Source organism: Marmota flaviventris, chromosome 3 (assembly GCF_047511675.1).
Source record: "Marmota flaviventris isolate mMarFla1 chromosome 3, mMarFla1.hap1, whole genome shotgun sequence".
Classification (NCBI taxonomy): Eukaryota; Metazoa; Chordata; class Mammalia; order Rodentia; family Sciuridae; genus Marmota; species Marmota flaviventris.
Genome location: NC_092500.1, coordinates 64,937,965 through 64,960,802, shown reverse-complemented (window position 1 = coordinate 64,960,802; position 22,838 = coordinate 64,937,965). Strand labels below are relative to the sequence as shown.

At 43.8% G+C, this 22,838-nt stretch overlaps 1 protein-coding gene across 3 annotated transcripts in view; it reads left to right on the top strand.

The window, feature by feature from the left end:
• The window catches only part of Acvr1b (activin A receptor type 1B), a 41,388-nt gene extending 25,824 nt beyond the window's left edge, over positions 1–15,564 (top strand). For all 3 annotated transcript variants that reach the window (XM_027949825.3, XM_027949826.2, XM_027949827.3), the window contains 6 exons: positions 1,631–1,861; positions 4,937–5,104; positions 6,091–6,247; positions 7,660–7,784; positions 11,509–11,639; positions 14,340–15,564. In XM_027949825.3, coding sequence (XP_027805626.1) covers positions 1,631–1,861; positions 4,937–5,104; positions 6,091–6,247; positions 7,660–7,784; positions 11,509–11,639; positions 14,340–14,465 — 938 coding nt within the window. In that variant the 3' untranslated portion in view covers positions 14,466–15,564. The remainder of the gene's footprint in view (positions 1–1,630; positions 1,862–4,936; positions 5,105–6,090; positions 6,248–7,659; positions 7,785–11,508; positions 11,640–14,339) is intronic.
• Positions 15,565–22,838: the final 7,274 nt, after the last annotated feature.

Below are 22,838 nucleotides of genomic sequence, written 5' to 3'. Positions count from 1 at the left end.
GTAGTTGAAGGAGTTGGAATTTTTAAGAGAGGGGAGAGAATATTCTGGGCCAAGGAAAACACCTTGAATGAAAGGACAAAAAGACATGAAAGTTTATAGTATGTATGTTTAAGGACTTAGGATAAGAAGGCCAGCATGGTGTGTCCCTGCTAGGTGGCTGAGGAAAGACAGGCTAGCCCAGGTGTGAAGGATCTTAGGAGCCATATTTTATCTTAGAGATAAGAGGCATCTACTGAAAGTTTTCACTTGGGAAAATGTTCATATTTTTTTCCTTTGAAAGGAATTCTGACAGTGATGTGGAGGATGAATTTGTTCATTTACCAACCTCCTGTGAGGAAGGGTGGGGTGAGGCAGGGCTGTGTGTGGGTGTGTAGGGTAAGAGCAGGGTGCGATGAAGGCAGAAAGACCAGTTGGAAGTCTTTTAAATGAAGGGCCAGCTGGGTGTGGTGCTCCACACCTGTAGTTCCAGTGATTCTGAAGGCTGAGGCAAGAGGATGGCAAGTTTGAAGCCAGCCTCAGCCACTTAGTGAGACCCTGTCTCAATATTAACAAAAATAAATAAATAAAGGGAGGGAGAGAGGGGCTGGGGATGAGGCTCCATGGTAAAGCGGCCATGGGTTCGATCCCCAGTATATAAGTAAATGAATGAATGGCTGGAGTAGCACAGGGGATGGAAAGGAAGGAAGGGTCCAATTTGAGAAACATTTTGGTGGTTCTTTATTGTTGTAGTTGAAAGCATGGACTATGTCCTGGATTTTAATCCCTGCTTTGTCACTTTTGCTTGTATGAATTTGAATGAGTTAATAATGTTCCTTTCTGAGTCTTATTCTTCATTTTCTCATCTGCAAAATGGGAATAATAATACTTACTGTACAGGTGGTTGTGAGTAAATGAGACAGTTTATGTAGGTCTTTAGCATAGAGCTTCTTGCATAGTAAGCACAGCAAACAATAGTTCACATGTATCAAACTGGGGATAAATAACAGTTATTATTGATTGTGGGAAGGAGTGAGAGTTTGAGTCAGTTGTGATGGGATGGTGATTGGATAGATAGAGAGATAGTGAATGAATCAAATGAAGCAGTGAAAAATCAGTAAAATTAATCTTAAAATTAGTATGGATAGTCTTCCATCTCTGACTGGAGTTCTACCTATGAGCAGAACGTTGATCTCAGACTGCCTGGGCTTTCATTAGCCACACAGCACTGCCCCCTAGTGGCTGATGAGCAGAGCGGCTCTAGGACCTTAAGTCCTGGCTTTCATCTTTTCCTGGTTCCATCAGAATAAACCAGATCCGTGGGTAGGTTGGCCCACAGGTGGCTGGATACAGAGTTATTAAATCTGGTCAAACACTTACATTCAAATCCATTATCCAGACTAACTAGAGGAGAAATTGCTTTGCTAAGGAATAGCTAATCATAGGCATTTCTCTTTTTGTTCACTCACTTCCAATTTCTATCTGGCTCAGCCTGGCAGTAGAGTCACTAGACATGGTGCAGGGGCACATGGAGCTTTCCATGGTTAAAGGATGGGATAGAATGGAGGGCCTTTTCAGGATAGCAGTGATTGTGGAAATTCCAAAGTTTAGCAAATTTGTAATGTCTGATTTCTTTCTGTTCTTTGATTCACAGGGTTACCTCTCTTTGTCCAGCGCACAGTGGCCCGCACCATTGTTTTACAGGAGATTATCGGCAAAGGCCGGTTTGGGGAAGTATGGCGTGGCCGCTGGAGGGGTGGTGATGTAGCTGTAAAAATTTTCTCTTCTCGTGAAGAACGGTCTTGGTTCCGGGAAGCCGAGATATACCAGACAGTCATGTTGCGGCATGAAAACATCCTTGGATTTATTGCTGCTGACAATAAAGGTAAAGGGCTGGGCTGGGGATACAGGTAGGGCGTCCCAAAGTCAACAAGATTCTTCAATAAAGGGATGGCTGGAGAAATTGAATTGCTCTTTGCTTCTTAGTTACTGCCCATAAAAGAGAGTCTGAATAAGGTCATAGTTTTCAAACGCTTCAAGATGTAGAGCCTTTTATTCCATGAAAAACTTACATAGAAACCCAAGTTATTGAGCAGATAAACAAAATACACACCCTCACTTTACCTGCTAGGTTTCTCTTCTTTGCTTTTTATTGTTTGTTTGATACTGGGGATTGAACCCAGAGGTGCTTAACCACTAAGACACATCCCCAGCCTTTTTTATTTTGAGACAAGGACAGGTCTCTCTAAGTTGCTGAGGCTGGCTTTGAACTTTTAATCCTCCTCTTCAGCCTCCCAAACCACTGGGATTACAAGCATGCACCACTACACCTGGTTTGGTTTCTTTTCTTGACATTCTCTAAAACCCACCTCTAGTGTAGTCTCTGTAGGAGCTCCACTAAGTGTGTGTGTGTGTGTGTGTGTGTGTGTGTGTGTGTGTGAGAGAGAGAGAAACATGGTGTTTACTTACTTATCTGGAGTTAAAAAAATATATATATATATATTTAACCAAGATAGACACAGTACCTTTATTTTATTTCTTTATTTTTACGTAATGCTGAGAATTGAACTCAGTGCCTCACCCATGCCAAGCAAGCACTTTACCATTGAGCTACAACTTCAGCCCCACTAAGTCTATTGGAAAATTGCTAGAATGAGGAATTGTGGTCTCACCCCTGCTAGGAAAGGATAACCATAGAAAAGTAATAAGTCCATGTTCTGTGACATACTAGCATTATATATACTTGTAGTGGAGCAGCCACTAAAGAACAAAGATCTGCCTGTACCCAAAATGTCACCTAGTAGCTTTTTTGGCTTTTGACTTGACCCTTACCTGAGGTCCCTTATTTTCTCCCCCTTTCCTCCTTTCTTGCTTTAGTTTTGAGTGTCATGCATGTGCCCAGGTACATCCCTATTTTTGAGGACCTCACTGACTAGTAAACTTACAATTGATTATAGGACGCAACCCCAGGCTGTGCTAGTGAGCACACATTGGAGGTGAGTCACAATTAAGCTTGATTGAGTGAAAGGTGGCAGGAATTGGCCAGGAAGAAATACCAGTGGGGAGGGCTCTGAAGACATGTGCAAAGATGAAGTGTGTTGGACGCTGCACATAACTTGGAATGGCTATGTTGCTGCAAAAGACTGGTGGAGAAGTAAGCAAAGGCTAGGTTATAATGGACCTTTTTGAGAAGATTCTGTTTTATTGAAAGTTAAGTGTAGTAACTGGAATCTTATTCATTAAAATCAGTAGCATTTATTAACCACTGTGGGCCAGGACCTCTGCCAGCTGCTCAGATCATCACATATAAACACAAGACAGTTTCTGCCCTCACAGAGCTCACAGAAGGAGAGGGGCATTCACCTGGCAGTCGTGCAGCTAGAGCACAGAGAGGGCCATGAGGGGACTCAGTTCACATTTTAAAAGAGTCTCTGGCAATTGTATTCTTGGCATAGTGACTTAGAAGTTAATGTCTATAAAGCCCAGGGAAGATGCTAAATATTTGTTTTTTCTTCCTAAAACAACAACAGACTGCTTATTCCTTACATTGCTGTGGAGGTTGGTGATAGCCTCAGCTACCCCCAAGTTAGAGATTCTTAGGATTGCATATAGGGGAAGAAAGGGAAGGAGAATGTTTTACTCCCTCTGAGTAAGCTGCTCCTCTTTAAAACAGCATCACCTTTTGACAAAATATAAATCTTACATACATTTTTTTAAAAATATTTTTTATTATTGATGGACCTTTATTTATTTATTTGTTTATATGTGGTGCTGAGAATCAAACCCAGTGCCTTACACATCCTAGGCAAGCGCTCTCCCACTGAGCCCCAGCCCCAGCCCCTCTTCCATACATTTGACAGGACCCAAACATGTCTTTTTCTTAACTTACCAGCAGGGTCCTCAGGACTAGGTGTCTGGTAGAGGGTGGGAAGCCATGAGTTAGGTGGGCCCTTGAGTGTGATAAAAGAAGCCAAGGTTTGTAATTTCCAGCAGCCACTCCCTTTATTGATTCTGGCAGCTTGTGTAAGTAGGGATCTGGCTGTCGAAGCCCCTGCTAGGGCCAGGGAAGGAGAAAAATTGGTCTCCTTCATTCTTGCCTTTTTACCATGTGACATATTTAGTATGAAATATAGTGAAACCAGTGCCAGCCTGGAATTTGGGAGCTCTTGATCCAATTTCCAGTCTTCCTTGTGACAGCAGCATGGCTTAATTAGATTATTGGCTTTTGTATTTCTTTTTTCCTTTCTTCCTTCCTCTGCCCTCCTCCATCCCGCAGCCCTATGTAAAAAAGAGAAAATAAAGTGTATGCTAGCCACCTCCACACATTTTCCAAAGGGTAAGATGGTCTTTCTGGGAATACTGGGAAGTGAATAGTTCATGCACTGAAAGACATTTTTTGACCCGAAATACCACAGTGCAAAAGGAGATCTTTCCTGTGTTCACAGACAGCTCCTAGCCTGATGAGAGCAACAAACTGAAAAGACACTTTACAGTAAGGCAGGTACTGTGCTAAGGCTATGTTGAGAGGGTCATTGGAGCAGAGAGGAGGACTTGCAAGGCCTTCCTCTGTGTTGGAGATGAGTGCAGGCCACTGCTGTTCATTGTTGATGGGCGAGTCTTGTCAGGAGCAGTGTTGCGATAAAACTGACAAAGCCTGTTACTTTCTTTAAGCATATGCGTTTCCTCTCCTGATGCCTCACATTTTTAATTTGGCAGAAAAGTGGAGTGCTATTCGGAATCCTACAGCCCACCTGAGAGAAATAAGAGAGCAGCCCAGGAGAGGTGTACTGTTCCTCTGGCCTCATTGGAGCTACTGTAGATGAGACTGGCCAGGGGGGCATCAGGAGGTGTGGAGGCAAGAAAAGTGAATTCAGGCCAGTGACTGGATCTCGGGTTGTACACATTCTTCTGTGTTGCTGCTAGTAATGCCTTTTCTGGAAATCATCTCTGTTCTCTGCAGATAATGGCACCTGGACACAGCTATGGCTCGTCTCTGACTACCATGAACATGGCTCCTTGTTTGATTATCTTAACCGCTACACAGTAACCATTGAGGGCATGATTAAGTTGGCCCTCTCTGCTGCCAGTGGCTTGGCACACCTACATATGGAGATTGTGGGCACTCAAGGTGAGTGGAGCCAGCTGAGAAATGGGGTGCTCTATAGACTAAAAGCTATCCATACTGATTTTGTTCTTAGAACTCCTTTTACCAAAAGAGTCAAGGCTGGACCTCAGGAACTGTAATTTAGTCTGAAGGACAGAGGTTAGAACTTTGTTTGTATAAAACCAAAGACATACAAGCGTTCTCCCTATACCTAGGGAAATCTGTAACATCAGCATTCAGCTATTAGACAGTGGCGTGACATAGTCATTTGTTAAGGAGTAATCCTCTCAGATGCCCACAGGACACATGTAAAAGAATGGAACTTAAAAGATAAACCAGTGTGACAGAGGCATCAGTTTAGTAATTTCACACATTCGTTGCTGGGAATAGCTGGCTTATAGACTGCGTGGTAGTTAGATCCTGGGCTCTACTGATCTAGAAAGGTTTTCCTGGAGGAAAAAAACCTGAAGCTTTGCTGCTTGTTGTTTGTCAGCTTCTAGGGATATTCTGGGTAGGCCACGGTGCAGGTGTGATTCCTGGTGCCTGGTTGACTGGGGCAACAGTCCTTGATGAGCACAGTAGGAAACCAGCTATACCAGCTGGATTCTGTTCCTAGCCTCTGCACTGGTATCAGCAGTTACCATCCTCAGGCTTGTGTGGTTTTGAGAACCAGCCAAGACAGGAGCTTCTCTTTTGAATTCCTCAGCAGCTCTATACCTGAGCTGCTTAGGGTAAAAGAGTGGTAATAGTATTATTAATAATGTTACCTAATACTCAATGTGCTTCTGAGGTCTTTACTTACATTCATGAATGCATTTTCTTCACAACATTCCTGTGAAGTAAGTACTGTCATTCTGATTTTCTGGATGAGAAGACTGAGGTACACATGGGATCACTGGGTTAGCAGGAGACAAAGCCAGGACTCAAACCCACACAGTCTGGCTGCTGACTCTATTCTTTTAACATTTATGCTATCTTTCTTTAAAGATCTCTGTTTTTTTCTCTGCCAGGGAAGCCTGGAATTGCTCATCGAGACTTAAAGTCAAAGAACATCCTGGTGAAGAAAAATGGCATGTGTGCCATTGCAGACCTGGGCCTGGCTGTCCGTCATGATGCAGTCACTGACACCATTGACATTGCCCCAAATCAGAGGGTGGGAACCAAACGGTAGGAAGGCCCTGGCCTCAGCCCTGCTCAACGGCTTTTACTACGCATCCCATATGTGCCCTTTCCATATGCACAGGAAGAGGTGTAGAAAAAGGAGGTGTGGTCCTTGCTCTCAGGCAGCTAGAAGTTCAGTTGAACATCCATGTCCCACACTAGAAAGCAACACAATTGCATCGGACAGATACAAGTACCACCACAAGTACAACTCTGTAGAGTCGTATATGTATAGGTGCTGGTGCTGTTGGGGGTGGAAGGACAGTGGAGGAAGAGAAACAGGAGCAGGATTTGGAAGAGGAGCTAGGGAAAGAGGGGAACATTGCAATCCAAAGGGGTGGTTTGTGCAGAGGCCCTGGAGGAAGCAGGGAATGTGTTTTGTCTGGGGTTTGGAGAAGAGGTTTGCCAAACTAGAGAAGAGGTAATCTAGGGTGGAGATTGAAATACCCATAGGGATCGTGGGCCTGCTTCCCACTTTGTTGAGAAATAAAGTAATAAGGAATGTATGTGGTTGACCTTGCAAGTTGGAAGGAAGTGGAACTCCCTCTTTTTACCAAGATAGAAGAGGGAGTCTGCTGAACCTAAGTGAATTTCCTTCAGTTGTGCTGCTGCTTTTTGTCCTTTAGACCTGAATGATTGCAGCTACCCAGGCCCCATAATGTGGGTCCTGAGGTGATGCCTTGATTTATTATGGGGGATGGTGACTCAATTTGAGGCGCTTACTCACTATTACCACTCAGTCAATAAGGGTGACTTTGATCACCTCTAGAATTAATCTGCACCTACCTGCAGTCAGGTATGATAGATAACAAGAGAAGTTTAGAATGAAATTTAAGCTCAACCCATCACTGTGGCTACATTTAATAAAATGAAAGGCTCCACTATGTCCTTTTCCAGCCATGTGTCCCACAGAGCTAGTAACTCTATCAGGAAATCAAAACAGGCTTCAACAAACAAATCTTGATGGTTAAAAAAACAAACAGGACTGGTGATGTAGTTCCGTGGTAAAGGACTTGTCTAAAATGCAGGAGGTCCCAGTACCACATACATACATATATATACACATACATACTAACTGGTATCCTGCTATTCCCAGGTCTGATATTGCTGAAGTATTTAGGTTCAAGTCCAAAACATGAGAGTGTGCAATGAAGAGAAGTGCTTACTTCGGCTCCCCAAGGGTCCCCGATCAGTACTTCGATTTAAAGAAAACAGCCAGGTGTGGTGGTACACATCTGTAATCCCAGCTATATTTGAGTCTGAGGCAAGAGGATTCTAAGTGCAGCCTGGGAAACTCAGAAAAACCCTGTCTCAAAAAAAGGAAGCTGGGGATGTAGCCCTGGTACCATAAAAATCATAATAATAAAGTGCATAATCTTCATGTTCTTTGCGTAACTGTGTTTCTTTTGCTGTTGCAGATACATGGCCCCTGAAGTACTTGATGAAACTATTAACATGAAACACTTTGACTCCTTTAAATGTGCTGATATCTATGCCCTTGGGCTTGTATATTGGGAGATTGCTCGAAGGTGCAATTCTGGAGGTACTTTGCTCTTTTACCTGCTTCTGCTCCTGCTTCAAGTTCCAGCATAATGGTTCACCTAAGGGTGGTGATATTTTACTGCCCCCTCCCTTTTCTTGACAGCCTGTTGGGTGCCTGGTGCCAGATCCCAAGTTACACTCAGGGTTCTCATCAAGGGTGCAGAACCCTGGAAGCAATTGTAGTAAGGGTGTGTTGACAGTTCAGACCAGCTTGTTGAATAGTGTTAACCATTCTGGAGGCTCATTTGGCCTCTTTTTTTTTTTTTTTAAAAGCATTGACTTTATTATTAGAGGTGGGAAATGCCCTTGGCATGAACAGCCCAGGTTTAATGCAGGAATCTCCTTAAATCGGGGGCAATGTGTTCTGACACACTGGCTGAGCCCCAGGAAGTGAACCATGTTCTTGGGAAACCTTGGTGTTCATGACTGCTGAAATAGTAGAAATTTGCAGGAACACATAGAATTTTCTCAAAATGAGTATTTTTCCCCATGATTAAAAAATATTTGGCATTTGCAATGGCTTATTCATGTCAGAATAGATAATATCAGATTTAGCAGAAAACACTTTATTGTCAGCTTATTTATCTCTGATGAAAGAGATCCCAGGGCAGTGGAAGTGGTTGAATTAAAAAGAAGTAGTGGGGCTGGGGATGTGGCTCAAGAGGTAGCACGCTCGCCTGGCATGGGTGCGGCCCGGGTTCGATCCTCAGCACCACATACAAACAAAGATGTTGTGTCTGCCAAAAACTAAAATGTAAATAAAATATTAAGAAAATAAATAAAATGTGTTGGAAAGTATTCCCTTTAAAAAAATAAAAAGAGGGGCATGGCTCAAGCGGTAGCGTGCTCGCCTGGCATGCGTGCGGCCCGGGTTCGATCCTCAGCACCACATACAAACAAAGATGTTGTGTCCACCGAAAACTAAAAAATAAATATTAAAAAAAAAATTCTCTCTCTCTCTCTTTCTCTCTCTCCCCTTCTCGCTCTCTCTTTAAAAAATAAAAAATAAAAATAAAAAAATAAAAAGAACTAGTAAGTCTTCCAACAGAACCCTTTTGTCTGTTATTGCTCTTTTCCATCTATGATATTTTTGATAAGATTCAGATAATGGAGGAAGTGCCCAGGTATTATTAAATTTTGATTAGTATATATACAGATAAAACAAATTAAGAAAAATCTGAATACATGGGCCTTAAAATGTGAATAAATTCATTTCTTCTTTCTCATGACATCCAGACATTGGGGCTTAGTATGTAAAAATACTACCATGTATTCACCATTTGCTGTATATAAACTCAATTTAATCTTTACCACATACTTATGAAGATAGTTATTATTTATTACCATCATTTTACAGATGAAGAACATAAATCAGAGAGAGGTTAGGTAAATTATCCAAGGTCACATAACAACTAGAATTGAAGCACCAGCAGGCTGAAGCCAAAACTTAAGCTCTTAACTACCCCTCAGATAATTACCAAGTCAAACTTTGTTTAAAAATCTTTTTTATTAGCTCACAACAGCAGGGCTTTTGGGTTTTTGTTTTCTGGAAAAAGATATGAGAAAATTACATTGTTTTTTTTTTGGTTTTTTTTTTTTTTTTTTGTGTGTGTGTGTGTGTGTGTGTGTGTGTGTGTGTGTGTGTGTGGTTTTGGGGATTGAACCCAGGATGCAAGATGTTGGTAGTGGGGGAATCTGTGCATGTGTTGGGATGCATGGCAACTCTGTATACTTTGTGCTCAATTTTGCTATGAGCCCAAAACCATTATACAAAATAAAGTATTTTTTTAAAGTGAATATTAATTCTTAATATCATCTAGTCAGTGTTGAGATTTCCTATTTATCTCCTAATCTTTTTAAATACTTTGTTCAGATCAGGATCCAGATACATTCCACCATTGCAGTCCATTGAGGGACTTGTTAAGTCTATTCTAGTCTCTAATTCCCAGCTCCAATTGTTTTATTCTTCCCTTTATTTTATTTTAGAATCCACATAATTTGTCTAGTGAAGTTTCCCAGCTTAGATTTTGCCTATTGCCACCCATGGATTTCACACATTCTTTCTTGTGTTTTCAATGAATTAGTAGTTTAAATCTAGCAGCTGGAATTGTACCTGGGTTTTTGTTTTCTTTTCATTGTCTTTTTTTTTCTTTAACATCCTTCATAGATGTTACTCTGAACTTCTGTTACAAGGCACATAATAGCAGTTATTTCTCATTTTGTGAATTTAGCAACCAAGGATGATCATTGTCCAGATCCAAATTCATTAAAGGTTTAAAAGTCTGATTTCATTAATATTCTGTGAATTACCTGGATTTTTTTTTTTTTTTTTTTTTTTTTTTTTGCTGTGTAGCCATCAGACCCAGGTCCTTAACATGCTAGGCAAGTGTCCTACCAGTGAGCTACGTCCCCAGCCCTTGAAAGTGAAATTTACCCAGTTATCTATTTGGTTATCAAGATGTATAATTTGTTTTGTTTTGTTTTATTGGCACTGGGGATTGATCCCAGGGGTGCTTAACCACTGAGCCACATCCCCAGCCCTTTTATTTATTTATTTATTTTATGTGGTGCTAAGAATCGAACTTGGGTCCCGCATGTGCTAGGTGAGTGCTCTACCGCTGAGCCACAATCCCAGCCCTCTTTTATTTTTTTTTATTTAGAGACAGGGTTTTGCTAAGTTGCTTAGGCCCTTGCTAAGTTGCTGAGGCTGATTTTGAACTTTGATCCTCCTGCCTCAGCCTCCCAAGTTGCTAGAATTAAAGGTGTGCACCACTGCACCCTGCAAGATGTGTTAGTTTAGATTAGAAAAAGCAGGAAAAATACTTGACTCTTTCCATTCATTTACATTTTTCAAAACAATAGCATCCTACAAAGGTGACTGAGGTTTCTTTTGTCAGAATTGTTATGAACTAGAGGATTTAAAAATACTTATTTCCATCAAATTTTTTAATAATAACTTTATTTATTTGTTTATTGTATGTGGTGCTGAGGATCGAACTCAGTCCCTCTCACGTGCTAGGCAACTGCTACCACTGAGCCACAACCAGCCCTCCATCAAATCTATTAGTGTTATTATTAAATGTTTTAATCTTTGGCCAACTAGTGGCAGAGTTGTGAGGTAGGAAACCAGCCCTTGGCACACCAGAATTGTCCAGAGGAACCAGAAGTGTAGCCCCTTTCCCTATCTGGTGGCAGAGCTATAAGGTAGGAGACTTCTTTGTTTCCTGTGACTTTTCCCATTTACCTGACTTTTGCACCTCAGAAAAGAGTTTTTCAAGCTGAGCGTGGTGGATGTAATCTCAGTTACCTGAGATGAGAGACTGAGGCAACAGGGTAATAGTTTTAATCTTTTTATTCTTGATAGTTTCTGTGCTTCGTGGCTTAATGTTGCAGGTTTCTCATGTGTTTGTTGGGGGGTGGTTTTGGAGTTTTTCTGTTTTTGTTGTTTATTTTTGAGACATTGCCTAAACTGGCCTCAAACTCCTAGGCTCTAGCTATCCTCTTGTCTTAGCCTTCAAGTGTTAAGACTACAGGTCGGTACCATGGCACCCAGCTCTACTCTTGTGTATGACTTGTCCCATGCCTGGAATCCACCACCTCCTCCAAGGAGACTTCCTTCATCTTAGTGGGAGATGACATTTACAAATCACAATATTGTCACTGGTTTTGGAATAATCTCTCCTTCTTTCGTTGATAACTCAGGTAGACATTTTTGTTTCTCCCAGGAGTCCATGAAGAATATCAGCTGCCATATTACGACTTAGTGCCCTCCGACCCTTCCATTGAGGAAATGCGAAAGGTTGTCTGTGACCAGAAGCTACGTCCCAATATCCCCAACTGGTGGCAGAGTTACGAGGTAGGAAACTTCCTTGCTTCCTGTGATTTTTCCTATCTACCTGACTTCTATACCTCAGAAAAGAGTTTTTCAAGCTGAGCATGGTGACACCTATTATCTCAGTTACCTGAGATAAGAGACTGAGGCAGCAGGGGAGTAAGTTCTAAGCCAGCTTCGGCAACTTTATGGGATCCTGTCTCAAAAAGGGCTCGGGTTGGAGCTCCATGATAGAGCACTTTTCTAGCATGTGCAAGACCCTGGGTTCAATCTTCAGCCCATAAAATAAGAATATACCACTCCCAGGTACTCCTTGAGTCTAAAATAAAACTTGTTGATCACCATCATGATGCCACAAATGAAAATTCCACACCTAATCTCCATTGACAGGTCAACCTGACCTCATGTGATAGGTTGCAGTCAAAATGCATGTGCTTTTGGGTGTGGTGGTGCACGCCTGTAATTCTAGCTACTCGGGAGGCTGAGGCAGAAGGATCCACAAGTTCAAAGCCAGCCTCAACAACTTAGGACTTAAGTAACTTAATGAGACCCAGTCTCAAAAAGTAAAAAAGATGGGGATGTGCCTCAGTAGTCAAGTGCCCCCTCCGTTAAATCCCCAGTACCGCCATGCACACCTGTTGTCCCAGCAGCTTGGGAGGCTAAAGCAGGAGGAGTCAAAGTCAGCATCAGTAACTCAGCAAGGCACTTAACAACTCAGTGAGACCCTGTCTCTAAATAAAATATTAAAAAACAGTTGGAGCCAGGTGCAGTGGCGCACTCCTGTAATTCCAGCAGCTTAGGAGGCTGAGGCAGGAAGGTGCTAAGCAACTCAGTGAGACCCTGTCTCTAAATAAAATACAAAATAGACCTGGGGATAGTGGTCGAGTGCCCCCGAATTCAATCCCTGATACTCTCCCCTCCCCCCCAAAAAAGAAAAAGAAAACAAAAATGGCTGAGGATGTGACTTGTGGTTAAACACACCTGAGTTCAATCCCTGGTACAGGAAAAAAAAAAAAAAAATCCCTGTGCCAAAAATAAAAACAAAACAACATACACACGAGGTACACTAAACATATTGTATAAAATTATATTCAAGCTCTGTGTATAATAAGATACATGTAAAAGATAAATAAATTTTGTGTTCATACTTGGGTTCCATTCCTGAGATACCTCATTATGTATATGCAAATATTTCAAAATCTGAAAGAATCCAAATCCATAACACTTCTGGTCCCAAGCATTTCAGATAAGGGATACTCAACCTTTACTTTTCTATGGTATTATTCACTGAGCCCTCTGAGGCTGTAGTCATTTGTTCTGGTTAGCTGTAGGGTGCCCTTTAGAGGCACCATCCTAGTATAGAAGAAAAAGGTTCCTTCTGATCACAGATAAGGGAGGTAGGTGGTCAACAAGAGACAGAAACAAAAGGTGTTTGGGAGGTGTTAGACCTGTTGTACTAGAAAAACAGCTATAGAACCACAGGCATGGCCACCTATAGAAAAGAGTTAGGGAGAGGCATCTATATGAGAAGGCTGGAGACTGTAGCAGAAGGGAACGACCATGTCTGAGGAAGTGGTCTTTCTAAAAACTCAGAAGAGAAAGTGACAAGTGTGAAGGAGTTGGGGTAAGGAAAGAGAATTACAATTTGGTACCAATGGTAATGAAATGGAGAGGGACAACATTTGGTGGGAATAGTTGAAATGGGGACAAATCTGTTACATCTCTTTCTAACTAGCATGGGGTTCTGAGGTCTTAGAGTCTTCAGGGGAGCAAGATTGGCCCAGCTGAATGCACATGGGCTGCCTTTTCACTTTGTAACCCTGCTATTCTTTCTACTTATTTATGTATTTCTCCAACTTTATTTGAGAAATAGTTGACATGTGCTAATTTTAATCTGTGTATATTATGAAAGGATTACCACAGTTTAGTTAACATCTGTCAGTTTAGTTAAGATCAGTATTGTTAACTCAGATTGCTGTGCAGTGCACTGGGCTCCTCCCAAAGTGCTAATCTTCCAGTAGAACAGTAGAGGTCATTGCAGCCTTTTATGAGTGTAACCACTAGAGGGCATTTCTGCCTTTTTTTTTTTTAATAAAGCTCATATGTAATGCTTTATTTATTTATTTTTTTAATATTTATTTATTTATTTATTTTTAGTACTCGGCAGACACAACATCTTTGTTGGTATGTGGTGCTGAGGATCGAACCCGGGCCGCACGCGTCCCAGGCGAGCGCGCTACCGCTTGAGCCACATCCCCAGCCCCAATACCTTTATTCATTTATCTTTATGTGGTGCTAAGGATCGAACCCAGGGCCTCACACATGCTAGGCAAATGCTCCACCACTGAGCCACAACCCTAGCCCGCATTTCTGCCTTTAAGAACCAAATTACTCAGCTCACATTTGAGTGGACGCCTTCTCATTACACAATAGAACAGCATTTTCCAAAATATTCTTCAAGTGCCTCAGGTTAGGTTTACTTGAGAGTAAGGCTGAGAATAAAAGAGCCAGCCTTAGCTGGAGCTTTTCCCTTCCACTACACAGCCTATCCCTCAAGGAAGGAGAAGTTTGAGAATCATTTCCCTGCTGGAGGGGCTGGGGGCTGGCAGATTATAACAGACTCAGCCTTGTGGGGAAAGCAGCAGAGAAACTAGCCAGTGCTTAACTAAGGACCAGAAAGACTTCTCTGGTTGCAGTCAAGTTGACAGCCCTTTGTCTCTGCAGGCATTACGGGTGATGGGGAAGATGATGCGGGAGTGCTGGTACGCCAACGGCGCAGCCCGTCTGACTGCGCTGCGCATAAAGAAGACCCTGTCACAACTCAGCGTGCAGGAAGATGTGAAGATCTAGCCTGTTCTCTCCCCTGCACACAACCCTGGGCAGCGAGAACTATGTGCAGCTGCCGTGTTGAGCGTACAGTGGAGGCCTACCTCTCGTTTCTGCCCAGCCCTCTGTGGCCAGAGCCCTGGCCCCACCAGAGGGACAGAGCCCGGGAGACACGCTCACTCCCATGTTGGGTTTGAGACAGACACCTTTTATATTTACCTCCTGATGGCATGGAGACTCTGAGAGCAAATCGTGTGGAGAACTCAATGCCACAACTCAAACTGGTTGCAGTGGGAAGTCCACAAAACCCGGTGCATCTGGCACTTAGCCAGGAATGGTGAAAGGGTGGCCGGGGAGGGGCTAGGAGGAGCCAAGTTGTTGCCCTCCAGGGACCAGCCCGTGGCACACCAAAGTGGTCCAGAAGTGTAGCCCCTCTCCAGGCGGCTCTGAGCCACGTGCTCCCTTCCTCCTTACACAGACATCTTGAGGACTGCCAGTGGAGACGGAACCTGCTGCCTGTCTGTCCAGCCGTGTGTGCATGTGCTGAGGTGCGTCCCCTGTTGTGCCTGGTCTGTGCCACGCCCTTACACGTGTGTGTATGTGTGTGTGTTTAGGTATGCACTTGCTTGAGCTTTCTGTGCATGTGCAGGCCAGGGGTGTGGTGTCATGCTGTCTCTGCGTGCTGGTGCCTCTGTTCATAGTGAGCAGCATCTAGTTTCCCTGGTGCCCTTCCCTGAAGGTCTCTCCTTCCCTTCCCCCAGACCCTGCCCAGTGGCACTCTCTTCCCAGCTGGCTGCTCTGCCTGCCCTGTGTCAGCACAGTTTTCTATTTCAGGCTGAGGAACCGAAGCTGGCCCAGTTGTCCATGGCAAGAGAGGGTTTTGGGTCAAAATGTGATGCTGGGGGTGGGGGACCCAGGGAGGGCAGGGAAAGAATTTCGGTGGAAGTCTTAGGTGTTGTGGTCAGCCTCAACCGTGGGAAATGAGCTGGCCCAGCACATCGTCCTCAGCAGCATCAAGGAAGGGCCAAGGAATCCAAAACTAGATCTTGGGATTCAAATTGGAATGTCACATCTGTCTATCCCATCCCAGATTCTACGAACAGCAGTGTATATTTTTGGTGGTGGTGGGTTTGGGGTGGGGAAGGGGAGGGGGGGCTGATTTGGGGGGGAGTCTGGGTGGGAGGGAGGCATCTGCATGGGCCGCCTTTTACTGGATTATCTGATCAGAGTGGAGGGAAGATGAGAGATTTGCATCCACTTCAGGGGCCCTACTAAAGGGAATAGCCTGAGCTGAACATGTTATTTAACCTAAGTATAGTATTTAATGAAGTCTAGAAGCACGGTTTTGGGTGGTGATTTGGTCAGCATATCTTAGGTCTATAATAACTTTGAAGCCATAACTTTTAACTGGAGTGGTTTGATTTTTATTTTTATTTTATTTTATTTTATTGGGAGGGTCTGGATTTTAACTTTTTTTTAATAATATTAAGTTTTTGTAAAAGGAAAACCATCTCTATGTGATAATTACCTCTCAACCTATTTGTTTTTAAAGAAATCCCTAAAAAAAAAAAAAAAAAAAAAACTCTAATCAAGCGCACATAGCTCAATCACACTGGAAGTGTTTGTCCTTGTACCTGAGCCTGTTCCCACTCAGCAGTGATACTTCCTCTCTACCCTGGGGCTCGGTCTTTCTGGCATTCTGCCCCCATCTGTGAGCACCCCCGCCTTGTGCATTGTCTGGTTGGCTGCACCTTCCCCAGGCGTTTACTCAGCAGATGTGTGTGAGTGCCCACTGGGTGCCCAGCGCCAAGCCGGGCCTGGGAAGACCACTGTGAACTTGACAGGCTTGGGTGCTGCTCTTGGAGCACTGGAGAAGGAGCTAAATCCAGTAAGTGGGTGCCTGCTGTGAGACCCCTGCACACCTGCTTTGACTTTTTATGCTTGGTTCTGAGAGCCTTTTGAGCCTGGAATTAACTGTTTTTAAATAAGACCACTGAGGAAAGAGGACCGACCCTGCCCCCCCCCCCCCGCAACATGTCCTTCTTGCAAAGAGACTACTGGTGGGTAGTGAGGCCTGGGGTTTAGAACCACAGGTGAGACCCCAAAGCACTGCATTCATTCTGAGCCCCCTTCCTGCCCCCAGGGAGGCACATAATGTATGCAGGTGTCGAGCATGCCTGCCTCCAACCCAGCAATCCTGCCAAAGCCTGGGGAGGAGGAAAAGCCCTCCCCCTGCCTCCTTGGTCTCCCCATGTTCCTGCTTTTTCTATTTATTTTCCTGATGTATTGCTTCTTTCCTTGCATTAAAGGAGATCTTCCTCTAACCCTTGGGCCAATTTACTGGCCACTAATTAATATCCCTTAAAATACCAGTTGTGTCACTAAGGGGACCTTATTTCCCCACCCCTGCTGACCTCCCACTTACCCGCCCTGCAGCAGAACTGTGGCGGTTACAGGTGATGATGGAACTTAGGCTCCTGTGCCCCAAGTCACAACTAGCCTCTGGGATCTGCCAACACATGTCCATCCAGTGACTCCCAAACTACTAGCCCACTCCCCAGGGGGCCTTTCTACCCTCACCATCCATGCAGTTGAGCTCCGCCACCTCTGGGGAAGACAGCAGTTTTTGGGGAAATTCCCACACCCACCACTGCTAACACCAAGCGAAAGTTGGGGAGAAACTGAAGCTGGGTTTTTGGCTCCCTGAGGCTAACCCTGATCCATAGGGCTACCTGCACCTCTGGATTCTAGATTCACAGACCAAGTCCAAGCCCGTTCTTATGTCGCCATCAAGGCTCCCGAACGGCATTCTCGGTACTTCTGTTTGTTTTGTATATTTTATTAGAAAGGACTGTAAAATAGCCACTTAGACACTTTACCTCTTCAGTATGCAAATGTAAATAAATTGTAATATAGGAAATCTTTTGTTTTAATATAAGAATGAGCCTGTCCAATTTCTGCTGTACATTATTAAAAGTTTTATTCACAGAGCTTTTCTGGTGCCATGTGTCTTCCATATGGAGAATGACCACCCAGTGTTTGCTAGGGAGTTGGGACTCCGAATTATTTCCATCCTTGCTGTCCAGGTCTGATGTGCACACCATGTGCAGTAGATCATGTTCAGAAGAAGTGCACATCTGGACATACTAGGTCTTCCTGAAACTTGCTTTGTTTCATAGAGGGTGGGCCTGGCATATAAGGCAGCAGGAGACACTGAGCATCCTTGTTGGAGGCTTTGTATTTGACTTTATCTTTTAGCATTTTTCTCTGTTTTTTATAAGAGGGTCTCAATCCTGGTTTTCACATACCACTAAGTCTTAAAGGCAACCTAGAGCCATCCAGTTTTTCTTCCCTTCTCCTAAATTGAAATTGTGAACTTTGCGGTGATTGCATGACTGATATGAGAATCTTCAATAGTTCTGCTGGTATTTTCAAGAGTTTGGGAGATTGTGAATCCTATACCTCTAGGCTGAGAGGATCCAAAATAGCAAGTGCTAGAAGCATAAAGTTTCAAATTTAGATGGTACCCTAAAGGTTATCTCACCCACTCCCGTGTATGTAGTATCCTGCCAGGTGACACGCCTCACTCTTAACACTCTGGGCCGTGACTTCCATCTGCAGACTGCTGCTCGGTAAGAAAGGACTGGGAAACCTCCACGTGCCTTCTACAGGTTTCTCTCTCTCTCTCTCTCTCTCTCTCTAAGAGAGAGAACTTTTTAATATTTATTTTTTAGTTTTCGGCAGACACAACATCTTTGTATGTGGTGCTGAGGATCGAACCGTTTCTCAAAGCAGTTATTCTATGTGAGGTCCTTTCAAATTTGAAGGCAGCTGTCATTCAGTTAATATTAACAAATACTTATTGAAAATGCATGCTAAGCAATGTGCCAAAATTTGCTTTATGTATTTTAACTGCTTTAATCTAAAGAACACCCATATGAGGTTGGCATTATTCTCATTATGGATTAGGAAATGGGGAGATTAAAGGAGTCAAGTAAATTGCCCAAGATTACAAAGTTTAGGGGTGGAAAAGACCTTGGATCCACAAGCTGCAGCCCCTTAGCCAATGCACTATCCTGCTCTGTGGTTCTGTGGTCTTCACCAAGGCCAGTTGCTTTCTCCTGAACCTGGTTAAAGCCTCAGGCCAGGAAGGGAGCATAGCACTAACTGACAACACAGATAGAACAAGAATCTACAGGATGCTTGATACCTACCTGAAGGTCATCCCAGGACGAGTCCCACCTCTTGGGCTGAGTAAAAGTCAGCCACCTTCTCCCTCCATCTGGCATGCAGACAGTATTTTGAACTCAAATTGAGTTCATTTCACGGTTGAACCTGTCCATTGCTACAGCCTGTCACTGATTTTAAATCCTGGTTATTACCCAGATTTTTCCATTGTTCTTCCATCTCAAGCGGTCAGATTGGAGAAAAGTAACTTACCTCTGTAAGTTTGCTTCAATTTTGCCACATATTCCAGTAACCCAGACAGTTACTAATTAAATTGTCCTTGTGTCCCGGCCATAATTCTTCTCTTGACAAAGATAACAGCAGAAGCCCAAGGCCCTTGGTGAGGTATAATTGTATCTGCTGCATCTCTTTGATCTATTTACCTGTTCTTTGAAAGGAAAGGCAAAGTGCTTTTGTAGTTAATCTCAACACAATTCAAATGAAGGCCCCTTATGGGCCATCCTTTGAATAATTGGTCACCTTGCCAGGCATAGACATGAAGCACAATAGAGATGGGTTAGACCTTCACCTTTACCATTTCAAAAATCAGGATGACGCCCTTTCTGGCATCTCTTCCTGTGCCCTTGAAAGTTACTTTGTCTCATCTTTGTAAGGTGTGTAATAGGAAATCTGAATTTATTTGGTTTTTGTTTCACACATTTTAAGTCTCTGATCCCCAAGCCATGTGTGTTATGATCCTAACAGTCCCACAAATGTGTTTGTTAAACACAACCAAAATAAAATAAGTAGAGTTCAAGCCATTGACCAGGGAACATGAAAGGGATGCATAATAAAGGTGGGGGGACAGGAAGAACGTGTTGGATCAGGCCAGAAATGGTGTTATTAATCAGGGTTCTCCAGAGCAATAGAACCAATAGGATGTGTATTGATACACATAGATAGATAGGTAGATAATAGAGAATTAATGTTGCATTCTTGTCTGAAGGCAGAATCCTTCCTCAAAGCACCTCAGTCTTTCAAGTCCTTCAACTGATTGGATGGAACCCACCCACATTATAGAGGGGTTATGTTTGAATAAATATCCCCCAAAGCCTCATGGGTTAAAGACTTGGTCCCTAGACATGGAACTGCTGGGGATCTCTTAAGAGGTAGGGGCCTAATGGGAGGTCTTTAAGTCAACGCGGGGTGTACTGCCAAGCTTGGTCCCTTCCTCTCTTTTGCTTTCGGGCTGTGAGATGAGTGCTTTTGCTCTGTTGTGCTCTGCCACCATGATGTGCTGCCTCACCACAGGCCCAGAGCAACTACACCAATTGATCATGGACTGAAACCCCCAAAACCGAACATCAAAACAAAACTTTTCTCTTTATAATTATCTCAGGCTTTCGTTGTAGTAATGGAAGACTGACTAACACAGGATATTCTTCTTTAAGTCTACTGATCGAAATGTCAATCACATCTAAAATATACCTTCTTGGTAATACCCATGCTGCTATTTGACTATACAGCTATAGTCTGTAAATTGTTGGGTGTCCCATGGTCGGAGAGGTTTTAAGGAATAAGCCAGATAGATAGTCCTGGGTCCTGTTTTTTTGGTTTTGTTTGTTTTTGTTTTGGTACTGGGGCTTGAAACCAGGGGCACTTTACCACTAAGCTACATCCCCAGTCCTTTTATGGTTTTTTTTTTTGTTGTTGTTATTGTTATTTTGAGGAAGTGTCTCTAAGTTGCTGAGACTGGCCCCGAACTTGTATTCCTTCTACCTCAACCTTCCAAATTGCTGGGATTACAGGCATGTGCCACAGCACACAGTGCCCTTTTGAGAATGCTTGTTGGAAACTCAAGATGGGGGCTAATGGTGTGGGAAGATTTCAGGGAAAATTGGATAGACTATTTTTTGAGCACTATTAATGCATAAATCAGTAGGCAGCACACAAAGATACACAATCTATGTTCCCTGCCCCACTTCAAGGAGTCTAGAGAGATCAGATATAGAGAGAGACAATAACAATAAGGCAGATTTTGGCAAGTTGTATTATAAAACAACATGGCAGGTGTCATGGAACCACAGGTGAGGGGTCTCAGGAAGGAAGAGATATGGCCCTGCCCTCCAGGCTTGCATTCCTAGTGCAGGGATATCCACAATGGAGGAAGATAAGCACTCTGATAAGGACAAGGCAGAACACTGGGTGAACACAGGAGCCTCTGGAAGTTGGAATCAAGAGAAGAGACATGTATTTTAGAATAGGCACTGGCCTGCTGGCTGAGAAAAAAAGAAGGGACTTTAATCAAAAAGAGTGTTGCCATTCAAAAGTCACAGGTGCTAGGGGTGGCCATGGAAAAGAACTCAAGGGTCAGGGAGGGAGTCTTTTGGAGGTGTTCACATGTTGAGAAGTCAGGGCTTCATTCTAGGACCAGAAATGGCAATATATAGTCTCAATGCCATCACTTCTCCTGGGACAGTTACCTTGGACTGTACTAATCTATTAGCAATTTTTCCTCTTGAGTTTTATTCAACAGCTAGCATAATTATTGCCCCATAAGTTAAAATCTATCAGCTGGGCATGGTGACTGACACACACCTTTAATACCAGCAATTTGGGAGGCTGAGACAGGTGGATTATAAATCCAAGGCCAGTTTAGGCAATTTAGAAAGACCCTGTCTCAAAATAAAAATAAAGAAGGGCTGAGTATGTAGCTCAGTGGTAGAGTGCTTGCCTAGAATGCACTGAGTTCAATCCCCAATACCACAAAAGAAAAATACCCTTAGATGAGATAATTTATAAACAAACTTTACTGCTTACCGTTCTAGAGGCCAAGATCAAGGTGCAATCAGATTTGGTGTCCAGTGAGGAGGGCCTGTTCACACTGATGGTGCCTTACCATGTGGTAGCAGAGAGGCTCCCTAAAGCCTCTTTTATAAGAGCACTCACCTCCTAATGACCCTACCTCTTAACACTGTCACCTTGGGTATTAGGTTTCAATATGAGTGGGGGGCACCATAAATTTTGGGGGGGACACAATCATCAGATATTAGGTTCCAACATGAATTTGGTGTTAGAGGGGGACACACAATATGGTCGTGTTTGTCTTTTGAGAAGATCACAGTACTGACTTTGAGAGGCCATGGCAGCTGGTAGAGCAGGAAGAGCTGGGAGACAGGGAGAGACAGCGGGGAGGACACACAGGTTTGGGCATGATCAGAAGTAAAGCAGGGAGAGTTTGGGCCTGGCAGTCTTGCATGTGAATTTGGGGGTTGGGGAAGTTGGCCTGCATTGTGCTCTTCCCCTGGGAGAGGAAACTAGGGATTAAGCAACTGAGCAGGTGTGTTTGCCAAGAGGAAAGAACCTGGGGCCCTAAGAGCTATCATTTTCTGTCTTCACTAGGTGTCCCTGTGCAAGAAGGTAAGAAAATATATACTCCATGACTCAGGAGTGGTGCTGTAAAGAAAACTGTGGTTAGCTTCCCTTTCTTCTGCCTCTAACTTATTCAAGCCAGAGATACCCTGCCCCCCAACATCCAAGAGGCAAGATAGTCCTTGGCTTCTGGGAGAGACTGGACCAAGACGCTATCCATATCAACACAAAGGAACTGCCTCATCCAACTGGCCTCTGCTCCCAACCCCCCTAGAATTGGGTCACTGGGCTAGGTCACTCCTGCTCCTGAACTCTCTCCCTAGCGGGGATTCCTCCAGCACCAACACAGTAAATTTTCCCATGGAGAGTGTTGGCCAGTAGGAGCCATTAAGAAAAACAACCACTCCTTTCCTGGCCAGCTGCCCACCAACTGTTCCATGCCACCTGCAAGAGGCAATGCTATGCAATTGGGAGCCCAGCCCCTCATTCCTGATGGACCAGCAGCCAGCTGAGTCCCAGGACTTCTCCCTCCTGTCTTCCCAACTCAGAAACAGCAGCAGCACCCAGAGAGGTGTCTTCTGGCCCACTATTCATCTCTGCCAGTTCTGGGTCCTGAAATGACTGCTAGAGCCTCAGACTCCAGAGGGGGTCTGAGCTTCCACAGCTCTAGCCTCAAGTGCTCAGGGATGTCGGAGGGGCCAAAGTCAGCTAGCTGTTTTTATTCACCCTTGGGGGGGGGGGCAGGTGACTTGAGGGTGTGTCTGAGCAAGGGCTTGTTCTGAAGAGAAGGGGTGTTATCTAGGCTTTGTCCATTAGCCCCTGTTGTCTAAGCTCCTTTGCCAGATCAAGCCCCATCCC